This window comes from Tachyglossus aculeatus, chromosome 25 (assembly GCF_015852505.1).
Source record: "Tachyglossus aculeatus isolate mTacAcu1 chromosome 25, mTacAcu1.pri, whole genome shotgun sequence".
Classification (NCBI taxonomy): domain Eukaryota; kingdom Metazoa; phylum Chordata; class Mammalia; order Monotremata; family Tachyglossidae; genus Tachyglossus; species Tachyglossus aculeatus.
Genome location: NC_052090.1, coordinates 19,128,759 through 19,142,469, shown reverse-complemented (window position 1 = coordinate 19,142,469; position 13,711 = coordinate 19,128,759). Strand labels below are relative to the sequence as shown.

Here is a 13,711-nt window from a genome sequence, read left to right as displayed (position 1 = left end):
AAGCGCTTAGTCCAGCGCTCTCCACACAGTAAGTGCTCAATAAATACGATTGATTGACTGTCTCTCTATGTTGCCAACTTGAACTTCCCAAGCGCTTAGTCCAGCGCTCTGTGCACAGTAAGCGCTCAATAAATATGATTGATTGATTGTCTCTCTATGTTGCCAACTTGAACCTCCCAAGCGCTTAGTCCAGCGCTCTGTGCACAGTAAGCGCTCAATAAATATGATTGATTGATTGATTGTCTCTCTATGTTGCCAACTTGGACTTCCCAAGCGCTTAGTGCAGTGCTCTGCGCACAGTAAGCGCTCAATAAATACGATTGATGATTGATTGTCTCTATGTTGCCAACTTGGAGTTCCCAAGTGCTTAGTCCAGCGCTCTGTGCACAGTCAGCGCTTAATAAATATGATTGATGGATTTATTGTCTCTCTATGTTGCCAACTTGGACTTCCCAAGCGCTTAGTCCAGTGCTCTGCGCACAGTCAGTGCTCAATAAATACGATCGATTGATTGTCTCTCTATGTTGCCAACTTGGACTTCCCAAGCGCTTAGTCATCATCATCAATCGTATTTATTGAGCACTTACTGTGTTCAGAGCACTGTACTAAGCGCTTGGGAAGTACAAGTTGGCAACATATAGAGACAGTCCCTACCCAACAGTGGGCTCACAGTCTAAAAGAGTCTTAGTCCAGTCCAGTGCTCTGCACACAGTAAGCGCTCAATAAATACGATTGATTGATTGATTGTCTATGTTGCCAACTTGTACTTCCCAAGCGCTTAGTCCAGTGCTCTGCACACAGTAAGCGCTCAATAAATACAATTGATTGACTGTCTATGTTGCCAACTTGGAGTTCCCAAGCGCTTAGTCCAGTGCTCTGCACACAGTAAGCTCTCAGTAAATATGATTGATTGATTGTCTCTCTGTGTTGCCAACTTGGACTTCCCAAGCGCTTAGTCCAGTGCTCTGCACACAGTAAGCACTCAATAAATACGACTGATTGATTGTCTCTCTATGTTGCCAACTTGGAGTTCCCAAGCGCTTAGTCCAGTGCTCTGCACACAGTAAGCGCTCAATAAATATGCTCGATTGATTGATTGTCTATGTTGCCAACTTGTACTTCCCAAACGCTTAGTCCAGTGCTCTGCACACAGTAAGCTCTCAATAAATATGATTGATTGTCTCTCTATGTTGCCAACTTGGAGTTCCCAAGTGCTTAGTCCAGTGCTCTGCCCACAGTAAGCTCTCAATAAATATGATTGATTGTCTATGTTGCCAACTTGTCCTTCCCAAGCGCTTAGTCCAGTGCTGTGCACACAGTAAGCGCTCAATAAGTACGATTGATTGATGGTCTCTCTATGTTGCCAACTTGGACTTCCCAAGCGCTGAGTGCAGCGCTCTGCGCACAGTCAGCGCTCAATAAATACGATTGATTGATTGATTGTCTATGTTGCCAACTTGTACTTCCCAAGCGCTTCGTCCAGTGCTCTGCACACAGTAAGCTCTCAATAAATATGATTGATTGTCTCTCTATGTTGCCAACTTGGAGTTCCCAAGCGCTTAGTCCAGTGCTCTGCACACAGTAAGCTCTCAATAAATATGATTGATTGTCTCTCTATGTTGCCAACTTGGACTTCCCAAGCGCTTAGTCCAGCGCTCTGCACACAGTCAGCGCTTAATAAATACGATTGATGGATTGATTGTCTCTCTATGTTGCCAACTTGGACTTCCCAAGCGCTTAGTCCAGCACTCTGCACACAGTCAGCGCCTAATAAATACGATCGATGGATTGATTGTCTCTCTATGTTGCCAACTTGGACTTCCCAAGCGCTTCGTCCAGTGCTCTGCGCACAGTCAGCGCTTAATAAATACGATTGATGGATTGATTGTCTCTCTATGTTGCCAACTTGGACTTCCCAAGCGCTTAGTCCAGCACTCTGCACACAGTCAGTGCTCAATAAATACGATTGATTGATTGCCTCTTTATGTTGCCAACTTGGATTTCCCAAGCGCTTAGTCCAGTGCTCTGTGCATAGTCAGCGCTTAATAAATACGATTGATGGATTGATTGTCTCTCTATGTTGCCAACTTGGACTTCCCAAGCGCTTAGTCCAGCACTCTGCACACAGTCAGTGCTCAATAAATACGATTGATTGATTGCCTCTTTATGTTGCCAACTTGGACTTCCCAAGCGCTTAGTCCAGTGCTCTGTGCATAGTCAGCGCTTAATAAATACGATTGATGGATTGATTGTCTCTCTATGTTGCCAACTTGGAGTTCCCAAGCGCTTAGTCCAGCGCTCTGCACACAGTCAGTGCTCAATAAATACGATTGATTGATTGCCTCTTTATGTTGCCAACTTGGACTTCCCAAGCGCTTAGTCCAGTGCTCTGTGCATAGTCAGCGCTTAATAAATACGATTGATGGATTGATTGTCTCTCTATGTTGCCAACTTGGAGTTCCCAAGCGCTTAGTCCAGTGCTCTGCACACAGTAAGCTCTCAGTAAATATGATTGATTGATAGTCTCTCTATGTTGCCAACTTGGAGTTCCCAAGCGCTTAGTCCAGCGCTCTGCGCACAGTTAGTGCTTAATAAATACGATTGATGGATTGATGGTCTTTCTATGTTGCCAACTTGTACTTCCCAAGCGCTTAGTCCAGCACTCTGCACACAGTCAGCGCCTAATAAATACGATCGATGGATTGATTGTCTCTCTATGTTGCCAACTTGGACTTCCCAAGCGCTTAGTGCAGCGCTCTGCGCACAGTAAGCGCTCAATAAATACGATTGATGATTGATTGATTGTCTCTATGTTGCCAACTTGGAGTTCCCAAGCGCTTAGTCCAGTGCTCTGCACACAGTAAGCTCTCAGTAAATATGATTGATTGATAGTCTCTCTATGTTGCCAACTTGGAGTTCCCAAGCGCTTAGTCCAGCGCTCTGCGCACAGTCAGCGCTTAATAAATACGATTGATGGATTGATGGTCTCTCTATGTTGCCAACTTGTACTTCCCAAGCGCTTAGTCCAGCACTCTGCACACAGTCAGCGCCTAATAAATACGATCGATGGATTGATTGTCTCTCTATGTTGCCAACTTGGACTTCCCAAGCGCTTAGTGCAGCGCTCTGCGCACAGTAAGCGCTCAATAAATACGATTGATGATTGATTGATTGTCTCTATGTTGCCAACTTGGAGTTCCCAAGCGCTTAGTCCAGTGCTCTGTGCACAGTAAGCGCTCAATAAATATGATTGATGATTGATTGATTGTCTCTACGTTGCCAACCTGGAGTTCCCAAGCGCTTAGTCCAGTGCTCTGCACACAGTAAGCGCTCGATAAATGCGACTGATTGATTGTCTCTCTATGTTGCCAACTTGGACTTCCCAAGCGCTGAGTGCAGCGCTCTGCGCACAGTAAGTGCTCAATAAATACGATTGATTGATTGATTGTCTATGTTGCCAACTTGTACTTCCCAAGCGCTTAGTCCAGTGCTCTGCGCACAGTCAGCGCTCAATAAATACGATTGATTGATTGATTGTCTATGTTGCCAACTTGTACTTCCCAAATGCTTAGTCCAGTGCTCTGCACACAGTAAGCACTCAATAAATACGATTGATGATTGATTGATTGTCTCTATGTCGCCAACCTGGAGTTCCCAAGCGCTTAGTCCAGTGCTCTGCACACAGTAAGCGCTCAATAAATACGACTGATTGATTGGCTCTCTATGTTGCCAACTTGGACTTCCCAAGCGCTGAGTGCAGCGCTCTGCGCACAGTAAGCGCTCAATAAATACGATTGATTGATTGTCTATGTTGCCAACTTGTACTTCCCAAGCGCTTAGTCCAGCACTCTGCACACAGTCAGCGCTTAATAAATACGATTGATGGACTGATTGTCTCTCTATGTTGCCAACTTGGACTTCCCAAGCGCTTAGTCCAGCGCTCTGCGCACAGTAAGTGCTCAATAAATACGATTGATTGATTGATCGATTGTCTCTAGATGTTGCCAACTTGGACTTCCCAAGCGCTTAGTCCAGCGCTCTGCGCACAGTAAGCGCTCAATAAATACGATTGATGATTGATTGATTGTCTCTATGTTGCCAACTTGGAGTTCCCAAGCGCTTAGTCCCGTGCTCTGCGCACAGTAAGCGCTCAATAAATATGATTGTCTCTCTATGTTGCCAACTTGGACTTCCCAAGCGCTTAGTGCAGCGCTCTGCGCACAGTAAGCGCTCAATAAATACGATTGATGATTGATTGTCTCTATGTTGCCAACTTGTCCTTCCCAAGCGCTTAGTGCAGTGCTCTGCGCACAGTAAGCGCTCAATAAATACGATCGATTGACTGATTGTCTCTCTATGTTGCCAACTTGGACTTCCCAAGCGCTGAGTCCAGCGCTCTGCACACAGTAAGCGCTCAATAAATATGATTGATTGTCTCTCTATGTTGCCAACTTGTACTTCCCAAGCGCTTAGTCCAGCGCTCTGCGCACAGTAAGCGCTCAATAAATACGATTGATGATTGATTGATTGTCTCTATGTTGCCAACTTGGAGTTCCCAAGCGCTTAGTCCCGTGCTCTGCACACAGTAAGCGCTCAATAAATATGATTGATTGTTTCTCTATGTTGCCAACTTGGACTTCCCAAGCGCTTAGTGCAGCGCTCTGCGCACAGTAAGCGCTCAATAAATACGATTGATGATTGATTGTCTCTATGTTGCCAACTTGGAGTTCCCAAGCGCTTAGTCCAGTGCTCTGCGCACAGTCAGCGCTCAATAAATACGATTGATTGATTGATTGTCTATGTTGCCAACTTGTACTTCCCAAATGCTTAGTCCAGTGCTCTGCACACAGTAAGCGCTCAATAAATACGATTGATGATTGATTGATTGTCTCTATGTCGCCAACCTGGAGTTCCCAAGCGCTTAGTCCAGTGCTCTGCACACAGTAAGCGCTCGATAAATGCGACTGATTGATTGTCTCTCTATGTTGCCAACTTGGACTTCCCAAGCGCTGAGTGCAGCGCTCTGCGCACAGTAAGCGCTCAATAAATACGATTGATTGATTGATTGTCTATGTTGCCAACTTGTACTTCCCAAGCGCTTAGTCCAGTGCTCTGTGCACAGTCAGCGCTCAATAAATACGATTGATTGATTGATTGTCTATGTTGCCAACTTGTACTTCCCAAATGCTTAGTCCAGTGCTCTGCACACAGTAAGCGCTCAATAAATACGACTGATTGATTGGCTCTCTATGTTGCCAACTTGGACTTCCCAAGTGCTGAGTGCAGCGCTCTGCGCACAGTAAGCGCTCAATAAATACGATTGATTGATTGTCTATGTTGCCAACTTGTACTTCCCAAGCGCTTAGTCCAGCACTCTGCACACAGTCAGCGCTTAATAAATACGATTGATGGACTGATTGTCTCTCTATGTTGCCAATTTGGACTTCCCAAGCGCTTAGTGCAGCGCTCTGCGCACAGTAAGTGCTCAATAAATACGATTGATTGATTGATCGATTGTCTCTAGATGTTGCCAACTTGGACTTCCCAAGCGCTTAGTGCAGCGCTCTGCGCACAGTAAGCGCTCAATAAATACGATTGATGATTGATTGATTGTCTCTATGTTGCCAACTTGGAGTTCCCAAGCGCTTAGTCCCGTGCTCTGCACACAGTAAGCGCTCAATAAATATGATTGATTGTCTCTCTATGTTGCCAACTTGGACTTCCCAAGCGCTTAGTCCAGCGCTCTGTGCACAGTAAGCGCTCAATAAATATGATTGATGATTGATTGATTGTCTCTATGTTGCCAACTTGGACTTCCCAAGCGCTTAGTCCTGTGCTCTGCGCACAGTAAGCTCTCAATAAATATGATTGATTGTCTCTCTATGTTGCCAACTTGGACTTCCCAAGCGCTTAGTCCAGTGCTCTGTGCACAGTCAGCGCTTAATAAATACGATTGATGGATTGATTGTCTCTCTATGTTGCCAACTTGGAGTTCCCAAGCGCTTAGTCCAGTGCTCTGCACACAGTAAGCTCTCAATAAATATGATTGATTGATTGTCTCTCTATGTTGCCAACTTGGACTTCCCAAGTGGTGAGTCCAGTGTTCTGCGCACAGTAAGCGCTCAATAAATACGATTGATTGATTGATGGTCTCTCTATGTTGCCAACTTGGACTTCCCAAGCGCTTAGTCCAGTGCTCTGCACACAGTAAGCGCTCAATAAATACGACTGATTGATTGTCTCTCTATGTTGCCAAGTTGGACTTCCCAAGCGCTTAGTCCAGCGCTCTGCGCACAGTCAGCGCTTAATAAATACGATTGATGGATTGATTGTCTCTCTATGTTGCCAACTTGTACTTCCCAAGCGCTTAGTACAGTGCTCTGCACACAGTAAGCTCTCAATAAATACGACTGATTGATTGTCTCTCTATGTTGCCAACTTGGACTTCCCAAGCGCTGAGTCCAGCGCTCTGCACACAGTAAGCGCTCAATAAATATGATTGATTGTCTCTCTATGTTGCCAACTTGGACTTCCCAAGCGCTTAGTGCAGCGCTCTGCGCACAGTAAGCGCTCAATAAATACGATTGATGATTGATTGTCTCTATGTTGCCAACTTGGAGTTCCCAAGCGCTTAGTCCAGCGCTCTGCACACAGTAAGAATAAAGGTGATTGATTGATGGTCTCTCTATGTTGCCAACTTGGAGTTCCCAAGCGCTGAGTGCAGCGCTCCATAAATCCGACTGATGGATCGATGACCGGAGCGGGGGTCCAAACGGGGGCGCGCGCGCGGCCCCGCCCCGGCGCGCGCGTGTCCCGGGCGCGCGCCCAGGGGGCCGGTGCCCGCGCACGGGGAGGGGATGCGGGGAGCCGGCGCCAGACCAGCTTGTCCCGCGGAGCGGAGCGGTTTGGACGGGCGGGCTGCGCGACCCGCTCCGCGACCCGCTCCGCATGGCCGACCAGGGCTTCGTCGACGGGCCGGAGCCCGAGCCGGGCAAGGGCGGGGACCCGCGGCCGGACCAGCAGCAGGGCCTCCACTGGGGCTACGAGGAAGGTGAGCCAGGACGGGAGGAGCAGGACCCCGGGCGGCCAGTACACCGCCCCCAGCCTCAGTTCCCTCGGACGGAAACCGGGGATGCGCGCTGCAAAGACCCCGGGCTTGCGAGGCAGAGGTCCTGCCTTACTACTACTAATAATAAGGCCCTGCTGAGAGCTCACCTCCTCCAGGAGGCCTTCCCAGACTGAGCCCCTTCCCTCCTCTCCCCCTCGTCCCCCTCTCCATCCCCCCGTCTTACCTCCTTCCCTTCCCCACAGCACCTGTATATATGGATATATGGTTGTACATATTTATTACTTCCTGCCTTACTACTACTACTAATAAGGCCCTGCTGAGAGCTCACCTCCTCCAGGAGGCCTTCCCAGACTGAGCCCCTTCTTTCCTCTCCCCCTCGTCCCCCCTCTCCATCCCCCCGTCTTACCTCCTTCCCTTCCCCACAGCACCTGTATATATGGATATATGGTTGTACATATTTATTACTTCCTGCCTTACTACTACTACTAATAAGGCCCTGCTGAGAGCTCACCTCCTCCAGGAGGCCTTCCCAGACTGAGCCCCTTCTTTCCTCTCCCCCTCGTCCCCCTCTCCATCCCCCCGTCTTACCTCCTTCCCTTCCCCACAGCACCTGTATATATGGATATATGGTTGTACATATTTATTACTTCCTGCCTTACTACTACTACTAATAAGGCCCTGCTGAGAGCTCACCTCCTCCAGGAGGCCTTCCCAGACTGAGCCCCTTCTTTCCTCTCCCCCTCGTCCCCCTCTCCATCCCCCCGTCTTACCTCCTTCCCTTCCCCACAGCACCTGTATATATGGATATATGGTTGTGCATATTTATTACTCTATTTATTTATTTTACTTGTACATTTCTATCCTACTTATTTTATTTTGTTGGTATGTTTGGTTCTGTTCTCTGTCTCCCCCTTTTAGACTGTGAGCCCACTGTTGGGTAGGGACTGTCTCTATGTGATGCCAATTTGTACTTCCCAAGCGCTTAGTACAGTGCTCTGCACATAGTAAGCGCTCAATAAATACGATTGATTGATTGATTGATTGAATAATGGCCTTTGTTAAGCGCTTACTATGTGCAGAGCACTGTTCTAAACGCTGGGGGGGGGGGCGGTTACAAGGTGATCAGGTTGTCCCACGTGGGGCTCACAGTCTTAATCCCCATTTTTACAGAGGAGGTCACTGAGGCTCAGAGAAGTGAAGCGACTTGCCCGAGGTCACACAGCAGACATGTGGTGGAGTCGGGATTCGAACCCATGACCTCTGACTCCAAAGCCCCGGGCTCTTTCCACTGTGCCACGCTGCTCCTCCTTACTACTATGTGCCAAGCACTGTTCTAAGCGCCGGGGGCCGGGTGGGGGTGGGGGGAGATACCATCATAATAATAATGCTAGCATGGATTAAGCGCTTACTATAATAATAATAATGATGGCATTCATTAAGCGCTTACTATGTGCAAAGCACTGTTCCAAGCGCTGGGGGGAGGGGGGGTTACAAGGGGATCAGATTGTCCCCCGGGGGGCTCACAGCCTTCACCCCCATTTTACAGATGGGGGAACTGAGGCCCGGAGAAGTGAAGTGATTTGCCCAAGGTCACACAGCTGACGATTGGCAGAGCCGGGATTTGAACCCACGACCACTGACTCCACTGACCACTGACTGATTATGGAATACCCTAATAATAATAATGGTAGCATGGATAAAGCGCTTGCTATGTGCAAAGCGCTGCTCTAAGCGCCGGGGGGGATGCCCTAATAATAATAATGGTAGCATGGATTAAGCGCTTACTATGTGCAAAGCGCCGTTCTAAGCGCCGGGGGGATGCCCTAATAATAATAATGATAGCATGGATTAAGCGCTTACTATGTGCAAAGCGCTGTTCTAAGCGCCGGGGGGATACCCTAATAATAATAATGGTAGCATGGATTAAGCGCTTACTATGTGCAAAGCGCTGTTCTAAGCGCCGGGGGGATGCCCTAATAATAATAATGATAGCATGGATTAAGCGCTTACTATGTGCAAAGCGCTGTTCTAAGCGCCGGGGGGATACCCTAATAATAAAAATGATAGCATGGATTAAGCGCTTACTATGTGCAAAGCGCTGTTCTAAGCGCCGGGGGGATACCGTAATAATAATAATGATAGCATGGATTAAGCGTTTACTATGTGCAAAGCGCTGTTCTAAGCGCTGGGGAGCTACAATAGTAATAAAAATAATAATGGTGGCATGGATTAAGCACTTACTATGTGCAAAGCGCTGTTCTAAGCGCCGGAGGGATACCATAATAATAATGATAGCATGTACTAAGCACTTACTATGTGCAAAGCACTGTTCTAAGCGCCGGGGGGATACCGTAATAATAATAATGATAGCATGGATTAAGCGTTTACTATGTGCAAAGCGCTGTTCTAAGCGCTGGGGAGCTACAATAGTAATAAAAATAATAATGGTAACATGGATTAAGCACTTACTATGTGCAAAGCACTGTTCTAAGCGCCGGGGGGATACCATAATAATAATGATAGCATGTACTAAGCACTTACTATGTGCAAAGCACTGTTCTAAGCGCCGGGGGGATACCGTAATAATAATAATGATAGCATGGATTAAGCGCTTACTATGTGCAAAGCGCTGTTCTAAGCGCTGGGGAGCTACAATAGTAATAAAAATAATAATGGTAGCATGGATTAAGCACTTACTATGTGCAAAGCACTGTTCTAAGCGCCGGGGGGATACCATAATAATAATGATAGCATGTACTAAGCACTTACTATGTGCAAAGCACTGTTCTAAGCGCCGGGGGGGATGCCATAATAACAATAATGGTAGCACGGATTAAGCGCTTACTATGTGCAAAGCGCTGTTCTAAGCGCTGGGGAGCTACAATAGTAATAAAAATAATAATGGTGGCATGGATTAAGCACTTACTATGTGCAAAGCACTGTTCTAAGCGCCGGGGGGATACCATAATAATAATGATAGCATGTACTAAGCACTTACTATGTGCAAAGCACTGTTCTAAGCGCCGGGGGGATACCGTAATAATAATAATGATAGCATGGATTAAGCGTTTACTATGTGCAAAGCGCTGTTCTAAGCGCTGGGGAGCTACAATAGTAATAAAAATAATAATGGTAGCATGGATTAAGCACTTACTATGTGCAAAGCACTGTTCTAAGCGCCGGAGGGATACCATAATAAAAATGATAGCATGTACTAAGCACTTACTATGTGCAAAGCACTGTTCTAAGCGCCGGGGGGATACCGTAATAATAATAATGATAGCATGGATTAAGCGTTTACTATGTGCAAAGCGCTGTTCTAAGCGCTGGGGAGCTACAATAGTAATAAAAATAATAATGGTAGCATGGATTAAGCACTTACTATGTGCAAAGCACTGTTCTAAGCGCCGGGGGGATACCATAATAATAATGATAGCATGTACTAAGCACTTACTATGTGCAAAGCACTGTTCTAAGCGCCGGGGGGATACCATAATAATAATAATGATAGCATGGATTAAGCGCTTACTATGTGCAAAGCACTGTTCTAAGCGCCGGGGGGATATAATAATAATGATAGCATGTATTAAGCGCTTACTATGTGCAAGCACTGTTCTAAGCGCCGGGGGGATACAATAATAATAATAATGATGATAGCATTGATTAAGCGCTTACTATGTGCAAAACACTGTTCTAAGCGTTGGGGGGATGCAGTAATAATAAAAATAATAATGATAGCATGTATTAAGCGCTCACTATGTGCAAAGTGCTGTTCTAAGCGCCCGGGGGATACAATAGTAATAATAATGATAGCATGTATTAAGTGCTTACTATGTGCAAAGCACTATTCTAAGCGCCGGGGGGATACAATAATAATAATAATGATAATAGCATCGATTAAGCGCTTACTATGTGCAAAACACTGTTCTAAGCGTTGGGGGGATACAGTAATAATAAAAATAGTAATGATAGCATGTATTGAGCGCTTACTCTGTGCAAAGCACTGTTCTAAGCGCTGAGGAGGTTACAAGGTGATCAGGTTGTCCCACGGGGGGCTCACGGTCTTAGGTTGTCCCACGTGGGGCTCACAGTCTTCGTCCCCATTTTCCAGATGAGGGAACTGAGGTACAGAGAAGTTAAGTGACTTGCCCAGAGTCACACAGCTGACAGGTAGTGTGGCTCAGTGGAAAGAGCCCGGGCTTGGGAGTCAGAGGTCGTGAGTTACTATGTGCAAAGCACTGTTCTAAGCGCTGGGGGATACAATACTAATAATAATGATGGCATTTATTAAGCGCTTACTATGTGCAAAGCACTGTTCTAAGCGCTGGGGAGGTTACAAGGTGATCAGGTTGTCCCACAGGGGGCTCACGGTCTTCATCCCCATTTTCCAGAAGAGGGAACTGAGGCACAGAGAAGTTAAGTGACTTGCCCCGGGTCACACAGCTGACAAGTAGCGTGGCTCAGTGGAAAGAGTCCGGGCTTTGGAGTCAGAGGTCGTGGGTTCAAATCCCGGCTCCGCCACTTGTCAGCTGGGTGACTTTGGGGAAGTCACTTCTCTGTGCCTCAGTTCCCTCATCTGGAAAATGGGGATTAGAACTGTGAGACCCCCATGGGACAACCTGATCACCTTGTAACCTCCTCAGCACTTAGAACAGTGCTTTGCACATAGTAAGCTCTTAACAAATGCCATCATTATTTATTACTCTATTTTACTAATGTGCATATAGCTATAATTATCTGTTTTGACGGTACTGACGCCTGTCTACTTGTTTTGTTGTCTGCCCCCACCCCCCACTTTCTAGCTTGTGAGCCCGTTGGTGGGGAGGGACCATCTCTATACTTTCGAAGCGCTCAGTCCAGTGCTCTGCACCCAGTAAGCGCTCAATAAGTACTAATGAATGAATGCCAAGCAGTGTTCTGAGCGCTGGGGTAAATACAAGGTAATCAGGTTGTCCCACATGGGACTCGCAGTAGGAGCAGGAGGAAGTGGAGGGTCTCGAGTGGGGCTACGAGTGGGGTGAGCGCGGAGGGAAGGAGCAGACCCCGGGGGGGGCGAGCACTTCTCCAAGCCTCAGTTCCCTTATCTGGAAAATGGGAATGAAGACTGGGAGCCCCATGCTTGGCTCAGTGGAAACAGCACGGGCTTGGGAGTCAAAGGTCATGGGTTCAAATCCTGGCTCCGCCACTTGTCAGCTGTTTGACTTTGGGCAAGTCACTTAACGTGTCTGGGCCTCAGTTCCTTCATCTGGAAAATGGGCATTAAGACTGTGAGCCCAATGTGGGACAACCTGATCACCTTGTATTCCCCCCCCCCCCACACTTAGAACAGTGCTTCGCGTATAGTAAGCTCTTAACAAATGCCATCGTTATGTATTACTCTATTTTACTAATGTGTATCTATAATTGTCTATTTTGATGGTATTGACGCCAGTCTACTTGTTTTGTTGTCTGTGTCCCCCTTTCTAGCTTGTGAACCCGTTGGTGGGGAGAGACTGTCTCTCTTTGCCAACTTAATAATAATAATGATGGCATTTATTAAGCGCTTACTATATGTAAAGCACTGTTCTAAGTGCTGGGGAGGTTACAAACTGACCAGGTTGCCCCACGGGGGGGCTCACAGTCTTAATCCCCATTTTACAGATGAGGTCACTGAGGCCCAGAGAAGTTAAGTGACTTGCCCAAAGTCACAGCTGAGAATCGGCGGAGCTGGGATTTGAACCCATGACCGCTGACTCCAAAGCCCGTGCTCTTTCCACTGAACCACGCTGCTTCTCTAAGCACTTAAGCACACTTAACTTCTCTGTGCCTCAGTTACCTCATCTGTAAAATGGGGAGGAAAACTGTGAGCCCCCGTGGGGCAACCTGATCACCTTGTAACCTCCCCAGCGCTTAGAACAGTGTTTTGCATATAGTAAGTGCTTAATAAATGCCATTATTATTATTAATAATAATAATAGTATTTGCTAAGCGCTTACTGTGTGCTCACAGTCTTCTAGACTGTGAGCCCATTGTTGGGGAGGGATTGTCTCTATACGTTGCCAACTTGTACTTCCCAAGCGCTTAGTACAGTGCTCTGCACACAGTAAGTGCTCAATAAATACGATTGAATGAATGAATGACTGCATGCCAAGCACTGTTCTAAGCACTGGGGGAATACAAGGTGATTGGGTTGCCCCACACGGGGCTCACAGTCTTCACCCCCATTTTCCAGGTGAGATAACTGAGGCCCAGAGAAGTTAAATGACTTGCCCAAGGTCACAGCTGACAAGTGTTGGAGCTGGGATTAGAACCCATGACCTCTGACTCCCAAGCCCGGGCTCTTTCCACTGAGCCACGCTGCTTCTCTCCCCCAGCGCTTAGAACAGTGCTTGGAACCTAGTAAGCGCTTAAATACTATCATTGTGATTATTATTATCCAAGGTGACACAAATATGCACTTGTGTATATTTCTACGTATTTATTTCTACTTATTATTTTAAGATGAGAAGCAGAGTGGCTTCGTGGAAAGAGCCCAGGCTTGGGAGTCAGAGGTCATGGGTTCTAATTGCGGCTCCGCCATTTATCAGTTGTGTGACTTTGGGCAAGTCACTTAATTTCTCTGAGCCTCTGTGACCTCATCTGTAAAATGGGGATTAAGACTGT

General features: G+C 46.8%; 1 protein-coding gene across 1 annotated transcript in view; it reads left to right on the top strand.

Annotated features, from left to right (window-relative positions):
* The first annotated feature begins 6,892 nt into the window (after positions 1 to 6,892).
* Positions 6,893 to 13,711, top strand: part of CA8 (carbonic anhydrase 8) — a 76,009-nt gene continuing 69,190 nt past the window's right edge. The window contains exon 1 of the mRNA XM_038766452.1: positions 6,893 to 7,051. Coding sequence (XP_038622380.1) covers positions 6,949 to 7,051 — 103 coding nt within the window. The 5' untranslated portion in view covers positions 6,893 to 6,948. The remainder of the gene's footprint in view (positions 7,052 to 13,711) is intronic.